Source organism: Gymnoscopelus microlampas, assembly GCF_963454915.1.
Source record: "Gymnoscopelus microlampas genome assembly, chromosome: 21".
Taxonomy (NCBI): Eukaryota; Metazoa; Chordata; class Actinopteri; order Myctophiformes; family Myctophidae; genus Gymnoscopelus; species Gymnoscopelus microlampas.
Window position 1 is genome coordinate 20,001,484 of NC_139958.1, and position 9,102 is coordinate 20,010,585.

The 9,102-nt window shown below is 38.3% G+C and overlaps 1 protein-coding gene across 1 annotated transcript; it reads right to left on the reverse strand.

The window, feature by feature from the left end:
- Positions 1-2,631: 2,631 nt before the first annotated feature.
- On the reverse strand, positions 2,632-8,896 carry LOC311037589 (uncharacterized protein). Its single transcript, XM_084046811.1, has 7 exons — positions 8,838-8,896; positions 7,309-7,440; positions 5,653-5,813; positions 4,139-4,218; positions 3,796-3,909; positions 3,541-3,651; positions 2,632-2,806 (listed from the first exon to the last, which is right to left on the reverse strand). The coding sequence occupies exons 1-7, from the start codon at positions 8,853-8,855 to the stop codon at positions 2,664-2,666; spliced, it is 759 nt and encodes a 252-aa protein (XP_083902937.1). The 5' UTR covers positions 8,856-8,896; the 3' UTR covers positions 2,632-2,663.
- Positions 8,897-9,102: the final 206 nt, after the last annotated feature.

Sequence of the window (9,102 nt, forward strand, 5' to 3'; positions counted from 1 at the left end):
AACACACTCAGACCCACTTAAACAGTTTGCTGTTGGAACAGATTACAAGCATAATACACCCGTTTTCAACATGTTTGTTTGCCAAGAACAGAGAGGAATCTTTACACACTAATAGCAAATCCAGGATTAGTGATCGACCAGTTAGAGCCAGTGGATGTGGAGGTGTTATGCCAGAATCTGTCCACTGCCCGAGAAATGTCCAGACCGCCGCGGGAGCGAGCAAGGGGGCGGATCTTATAGACGGATTTCCGCGCGACGTCATCACAGAGCAGAATGCGCTGTCTGCGCATGCTCGGGGGAAACAAATTGTTGCGCCGTTCACTCTGTTGTTGTGTTCGGGAGTTAGATAGCCATAATTCTGCTATTATAGGCATAATAGGCATAATGCTGCTATTATATACAAACAGATCCAACTTCCGACAAATCATTTTTATTGAGTAAACAAGGTATTACAAACTGCATAATTTAATCTACTTTCATTAAACCCGGTGAAGATCATTTCTTTTATGAATGGACATTTGACCAGAGCTGCTGCGGGTAATGGCGCCCTCTATAGGCTTACCCCTCCTCTGCGCGGTCATATCCTCTCATGTTTACTAACAGGAAACCCGTCTATAAGGTTATGAGTCCCGCCCCCGTATACTGTATGTTCAGCCCGCTTATTTCGAGAAAAGCTGTTTTCATCAATGCATAATATGGAAAGGAAGGAAGTTACATTTTAACACAATAGACAAACAATTTATAAGCATGCCTAGTGGGAGTACGGTAGGCCTATCTTAGACTACATCGTTTATTTAATATTCTTCACTGTCTTCTTCTTCTTGCACATTTTTCCATATTATGGTCACAATTTATTCCGCAAAATGTTTCCTCAGCGCAAGCGCGGTTTTGTTTATTCATAGGCCTACAGAAGGCAATTCGATCATCATTGTGGCAACCAGTCGTCCCGGGGTGGCAGACCAAAGTGGTCAGGCAGTAAGCCTTGACCATAGCCTAGAGGTAAGAAGGAGCTGTTCCTGTTTTTTTTGTTTTGTATTTTTGTATTGATATTTGAACTGTGGTGCCACTATATATGACTATGAATTGAATACCAAGGACCTCATTGGAAGAGACCGCAAGGACTTTTTTGAACGGACCTTATAGACAAAGTATTTTAAATGTAAATGTGCTGTTTTACATTTTTGCCTAATACAATATTCAATCAATCAAAAGGTTGCTTGGGTCCCGCTGATGAAACTCCACTTAACCAAGGCATCCCGAGCCTTTTATACTGTTGGCTGTGGCCCTGATATCACTATAGTGATGTCAGATAGTGTCAGGTATATCCATATATGGAGCGGCTATGTCAGTTATGCCCAAATCTGGGGCTATGATGTCGGACTTGGGAATGTTGATTGTCTCCATCTATGGGGATCTCCATATGGGAAGGTTGGGGTCGAATAGGTCACTAAAGGTCGGGACTGCAAAAATCTTGCATACGCCACTAGTAGTGTTTGACTGTGCCTGCACTATCTGCTCCGCATGTTGGACCCATCATTCATTACTTGAGGTAGTGATGCGGCCCGCCCCACATTTGGATGAGGTTTCTTTTATGGAGGTTTGATTATATATTCTTGATCACGCTATCCATGTTCTCAATATCGATTTACATGGGGTTGGTCCCTGCCACTGCCCCATGAGGCTCTTAAGTTTTAAGATTGGGCTGGTGTGGGCTTCCATTCGGTCTCCATAGTTCTTGTACCTCCTTCCTTTCCATATTATGCATTGATGAAAACAGCGTTTCTCGAAATAAGTGGACTGAACATATATGGGGGCGGGACTCATAACCTTATAAGATCCGCCCCCTCGTTCGCTGCCACACATTTTGTCACATTTTGTCTCTGAACCAATGAAGTTCTTCGCTAGTCAAAAATAATTACAAAGTATAGATGAGTATAGACATTTATTTATTGCAATCTAACAAAAACAAATAATCATAAATCTTGATTCTGCCATACGTCTTTTTTTTTTCTTCAAAATGAGTTCCAATATGCAACAGATTTCAGTAAAGCAAGGCAAGTCAAGTTCATTTGTATAGAACATTTCAACAACAAGGACATTACATTTTTCTTTACATAAAACATTAAGCAAAAGAAACACCTATCTCTCCTTAATAAGAAACAGCTATTCAAGACACAGAGCAAAATACACAATATACAAGGAATTTTGAATACAATTAAAAATAATAAAAGAAGTAAAAATACAAAAATAAAACAGAAAGCAGGCTACATTGAACCCATTCAGACCTGGAACGCATCTGTGTCATTTTTAGATTTGAGCTAAAAAGCATTATTTTGCACTTTGGCTATTCAAAAATAGCAGTGAGCTTGTAGATCTGCTATTTTTGAAAAGTTGTGCAAATCTTTGAATATATATATTTTTTAAGCGAACATTTGTAACTCAAATCTTTACTTCTGGGGGTCCCTGGAACAAAATGTTTTGTGATGGGTGTCCGTGGCCAAACACATAATTTTGGGTGGTCCTTGACATGAAAAAGTTTGAGAACCACTGATATAGTAACATAAGTTTTAAAAAAATATATATTTTAGAAGGCATTTTGTAGAATTGGCCTCAGGTCTTAATGGGTTAAACAAAGATGTAAAGGGGGATAGGTTTTAATCATATCAGATAAAATATGTCTGGATTATAGAAATAAATGTCAAAGTAATCAGTTGATGGGTCATCTGTGATGCCGAGCTTCCAGGCCCTCTGGACCTACGGTTAACTTTATTCTTATAAGACAAGTTCCAGACATCAGGACAATTCTCTGCAATGGTAAATACAAAGGAGAGTATTAGAAATGGTGAATTGCTCCTGAGATGATGATAATGATGGTGATGATGATCATTTGTTCTTATCTTATTTAGATGCAACACATTAATTGTTAGTAAAATAAATGAATCAACATTCTATTGATTGTTGTCTTTGTCATGTTCCTTTACAATGCATTATAATCATTATTACAACTCATTATAGTGTTAGTATAAGTCACTATAAGAGGTCATTTAGTGGTTTAAGTAAAGTAATGACATTCCTGGAGGTGTAGGCAGAAACATTTTGTGTGTGTTCACTTTACTTGAAGCACACAATGACAACTTATATGAACTTATAATCATACTATAATGTATTATAACAGGGATTATGCATTATACAATTATCATGGTCCTGGTCAAAAGTAGACTTCGGAGTGACCAATAATGATATCCTTGACCTTACAAGTCATTATGAAATGCATATAACAAATTATGATTATACAAACATAGATAAAAACATAATGAGTAATTATGAGTGTTTATAACTGTAATTATGCAGTGTTACTGTATAAGCAGATTATAATGCATTCATACTTGACCTTATAATTAATAATAACATTGTTTATAATGTGTTATGATTATTTTTTATCAAGTATTAGGAGTATTTATGGGTGTCTATAACTATAATTATACGGCAATACATGATAGACATTGGGCTTCATAGAAAGATGTATATGGATAAATCTACCATCTCCCTTGTAGTGGAATGGTGGTTCGTATGGTGTTTTGAACACATCGAGACAATCAGCTTGCTGCCTGGTTCTTTGAAGGACATTTTCATCCATTTGCTCGTTTAATCCTCAAAAAGAAAAAACATCACACAATTAACCATAAAAACATTTGGTGATACATTCACATTCTCTACACTGCATTTTAGAGAATAGATCAAGAATCAAGAGATTACACATCCAAATACTGAACACATCAGAACACTTCTGCTTACCATATACAAGAAGATAATGGAGAGTTTTGTAACCAGGAACATGTGCTGTTATGTTCAGTGCAAGGCATTCGTCGCAGCCATTCAGAAACATCATTTTTGCTGAAGCGTTGTGATCTACACAAGCAAGACAAGTGTGGTCAGTGGTGGAAAAAGTACTTGCATTTTTTTACTTAAGTAAAAGTATCAATGCAATGTAGAAATGCTCTGTTACAAAAAGGTAAAAGTCTGGAATTCTAAATTTACTTTAAGTACAAAATAATTCATCAAAATGTACTTAAAGTACCAAAAGTAAAAGTACCCATTATGCAGAATGTCCCATTTCACAAAGTTAACATAAACTTACCAGTTAAGTTAAGGTCGAGTACGTTGGATTTGAGGGTCATGTGGAAATCATGGCAATGGTAGTAACACCATATGTCATTTCTGCAAGATAAACATACATGTAATAACAGTATCATTTGAGAATTATGGGTCAGTTAATGTGCAGTGAATATAGATGACATTTTGTCCAGTAATTAATTACGACGGTGCAAATATCTATTTTAATCAGGTTTGTGCATTTATGTAGACTATGTTTTAGGATAAAAATAAAAAGCACCAAACGTTCTCCTATAATGGAGTCAATAGCAACATTGTGAACAATTAACATATCGGTGACTCCATCTGAGTTTGCAATTCTTTTATGCCAAATAATATGATTAATACTGCTCTTTAAGTAGAATAAACCAGTGGTGTAAAACCTTTTCTGTATCAGGGCCCACTTGAAAATCATGCAAGTGTTTGCGGCCCACCCATCTGATCACTTAACACGGCAGTGCCGTGTTAAGTGCTCAGGTTGGGTGGTCAGGTGGGTGGGCCACGCACATTTTCAGAGCACTTTTATATTAATGATCAATTGATTGTGTTCCAGCTTGGATCAATGGAACTAACGTAGTATACTTTAAGCTCCTATGCACAGAATGGGTATCAGAATGAAAACACATTTCTTTCAAGGTTTTAAAGAATAAAAGTGAAAAAAGTAGTGCACGCACATCCGTGGCCCAGGTTTAAGACAAACAAAAGTATCATAAAACAAAAAATAGAGTCTGCACACTGGTAATGCTGAAAAAAACTCTGCTTTGTATTTATTGTGTTCCAGTGTGCTATTCTCTCAAGAACAGATTCAGAGCTGCGCTACTGAATCTGTCAGGAGCCCCGTTCGGAACGTGTGCGCGTTAGCATACAAGTGGGGCGTGCCTTCAGATCCGGAAGCGCTTTACCCAATCAAAAAAAAGGGATTTACATCTGTGCGCTCGCTTCGCACTGGAAACAAACTGAAACTCATTTAACAATAGCGTCCTCGTAGCCAACAAAACCAAGAAAAGTTTGTAAAATTTTAACTTGCTCTTTCATCATAGAAACAAGTGGGCTTATAACCAAAACGATCCATGTTCTTTGGGAGAAATGGTGTTAGTGTTCCGTGGGAAAATATTGTTAGTGGGGATGAAAACATAGGTGCATCACCGGAAGTGGAAGGCTGAGGGCATGTCCAAACCCCGGTTTCCAGTCAGCATAGGTCTAGTTAATCACCCCCCCCCCCCCCGTCAAATGCAAAAGTGAAAAACACTGGGGGTGCTGTTTTTATTTGACGATGGGTTCCCAGATTGCCAGTGTGCAGACTCCATTCTTTAAAGATAAAAGTACCATGACATTTATTATTTTTAATACAAAAGTGTATAATTCATAGCAGATTCATAATTTTTATTAAAAATAATAATTTGAAAGTCATACATTAAAATCATAGTGTTTCGTCAATGATTTGGAGGGCTCCCCACAGGTTGAGAATCACTGGAATAATAAACAATAGTTATCACTTACTCAAACAAAAGCAACTTGTGTATCATCGTGAGAGTGACTGTCCCTCTGCTGGTGTCAATGAAGAATTCTGCCCAGGAGCTCTTGGTCATAGACAGGGCATAGGTATCGTTGCCAGTGTCAGTGGAGTAGGCTTCATGGAGAATCCACCTCCCACGAGAGAGCTGCATGAAAGTCATTCATTTTCAGGGATTTTAAACCATTGAGACATGACATTCTACAAAAATGTCTTCTAAATCCTAACAGTTTTCTGAAAAACATATGTTTATGCTATATCAGTGGTTTTCTAACTTTCAGTCAAGGATCCCCAAAAATTATATGTATTTGGCTACGGACCCCCTTCTCAAAATATATTGTTCCAGGGACTCCCCAGAAGCAAAGATTTGAGTTAAAAATGTTCGCTAGAATATGTATATTCAAAGATTTGCACAAATTTAGATCTGCCATTTAAAAAAAAAAATAGCAGATCTACATTTATCTGCTATTTTTAAATAGCCAAAGTATAAAATAAATCTAAAATGACAAAGATGCTTTCCCGGTTTTAATGGGTTAAAGTTGCAATCTGGAACTTATTTTAAAGAATAAAATGTTATTTCAACCAATCTGCATGGTCGAGTATGTTAATACAATATAATCAGTACACTGCAGTAGTAGCCTCGTTCCAAGCCTTTCCTCATTTCCGAGGAGAGTCTTGTCACGACCTAATGCAGAGAGTGTCTATAGGGGCGGGACCTCTGTTATATGTACTTCCCCCAGATTATTATTATTGTTTCGACCAATCACGTTTCATTCACGGAGAATGTTGACTGATTTGTAAAGACTCAATGTCATTTCCTTGGGCGGTACTTCCACAAAATTCCGGTACTTCCGTTTAGACACTCAACCGACTAGGTCTTGCTGCCCAGCGTGCATCTGCAATGGAGGTGCTCCCCATACTCTCCCAGAGAGAAGTGTAGACCCATGGTGTTAGGTAGGACACTATACTGGCCATGCGGGGAGACTGTCTTGGAAGAGTGCTAGAAACATACTCATATCCCACGGTTGGAAGACCGGGATTCTCGGGGAGGACATAAAAGTTTCAGATTGCAGCTTTAAAGGTAGGGTAAGGGATTTTCTTTGGTTAAAATAAATGTTATATAGCTCTATACTCTGATAGTTCTCATTGCTATAGTGTTTGTTCAGTAACAGCAGTCTCCATGTCTCTCCAGCTCTTTATTAAACAGAAAATGTGTTTTCAGGTCAGGATACCAATTTTATCCAATCAGGATAGAGAACTCAGACAGGATACAGATTAAACAAGGGAAATTGGAAGTGATGACACATAGAAATTAGCACACAAAATTGGAACTGGAACACTATAAAATGAAGCTGATAAATTGGTACTCTCTCCTGATTGGCTGACAATGTGTCACCTACCTTTTATTAAAGAGCTGGAGAGACATGGAGATGAACCAACACTCTATAGCAATGATTACTATCAGAATATAGTGCTTTAACCTTTTAACAAAAACCTTTTGTTTTAACCAAAAAATATAATTTACCCTACAACTTCATACACTGTATAAGAAGATGGTTAGAGGTTAGGGAACGTTCTCACAAGTACATCTGTACAAGTATGTGAGTGCATGTGCTTTCTTATTTCTACATCGGTCTCTCTACCTGCTTCTCTATCTCTTCTGTGTTGAGGGGCTTCAGGAGCTCATCACAGGGATCGGACATCTGTGCCATGTTGAAACTCCTCACCAGGAGCATCACGAGAAGGGCACCGTTCAGAACAAAGATCCTAGAACACTGTTCAGGAATATGACCTTGGATTACTTTGCAGATGTTGTCTCCAAATGTATTAAAATTATTAAAAATATTCATTTCTAGTGGATATCTTCGTTGTACAATGAGACTGAGCTGACATTGACGTTTTCTTTCTCTGTGTGTGGTATTGATTAAGTTAGGGAACATTGGCTGGAACACAACCATGTCAATGGGTCTGGAGAGGACTGGCTGAGTAAACAGGGACTAGTTGTCTCTTGTCAGACCCAAGACATTTCCAGGATAACAGAGATAGCGCTTTCAAAAAGGTTATTTTGAGAGCAAATTGCCCCATAAAATGCATACATTTTGATATGTTTTATTTTGATGGTAACTGTTGTATAATTGCAATATTACACAAATGTGTAATATCTCAGGAACTCTCAGGAACTCGGTGCAAGCGCCTCTCGGTCCTTACAGCATCACTGTCTTGCCAATAATGATGGTAAATCACACCCTCTCGTGTAATATTGCTTGACCTGAGGCCGATTCTACAAATGCCTTCTGAATCAGTAGTTCTCACACTTAGAAGATTTTTTAAAAAAAAGAAAAATTGAGATGCACAGCAAAATTCTTGAACGATACCGATTCACGTTTTTCTGACCAGTCTGACCTGTTGATACCGTTTTTTCCGATACTGATTTTCTATCTAAGAACTAGACAGTAGGGTTGCTCCAATGCCATTTTTTTCCAGGCCGAGCACAAGCTATCATGATCACAACGTCTTTTTGAGTCGTTGTTGGAAGCTTCTTACTGCATTAAGGACTTTTCAGATGGCACATGTGAAAGTAACTTCAACTGCATGGACCGTATAAGCCTGGTGAAGCAATGTTACTGCCTTTAAATTCTCTGATTGACGGACCGCAGTCACAGCATTGAGTAGGCTATAATACTGCACGCAGGATAATGGAATATAATATATTCCATAATATATATGTATTCAATGTATGTATCCTTACATTTCAAAGGTAATCAACATCATCAGTAGGCTGTCACTATAGGCGACTTACTAATGTTTACTGAGTCGCACGACTTGACCATCATGCATAAAATAAAGTAAAATCGTAATTTATAACAGTGATTGGGCCGGTCACCGATGCAGCCGGTTGATATAAAACCGGTGCATCTCTATCAAAAATAGCATACTGTATGTACAAGCTCGCAGCACGGCACAAAGTGACACGCTGTGAGCTTGTATATCTGCTATTTTTGAATCGCCAACGCAAACATTTAAAATGACAGAGATGCTTTCCCGGTTTTAATGGGTTTAGCTGAGTGTTAAAATGGGGCTAGTGTTAAAATCTGTGAGAAAGAAAGCATTGTGGTTAGAAAGAGGCCAGTACAGAATTTACCCAAGCAGACCCAAACAGTAAGTAGTTTACCTGACTTGAATTCCACATACTGTCTGTACCAGCTCCAACAGCAGACCGCGCAGAAACAGAGTTTGTGACCTTGTGAGGCAAGGCCGACACGAGAAAGCTTTTCGGTACTGGCTGTTAGAAAGGTGAGCCAATCAGTGACAGCCATGTAATCAAGAGAGTATGCAAAGAATGCCCAATCAGCCCAGAATCATCCAGGTGCTGTTCATCCACATTCTTGGATGAATAATAACAACCACAACTATTAAAGTTGACTAACAAAAAACTA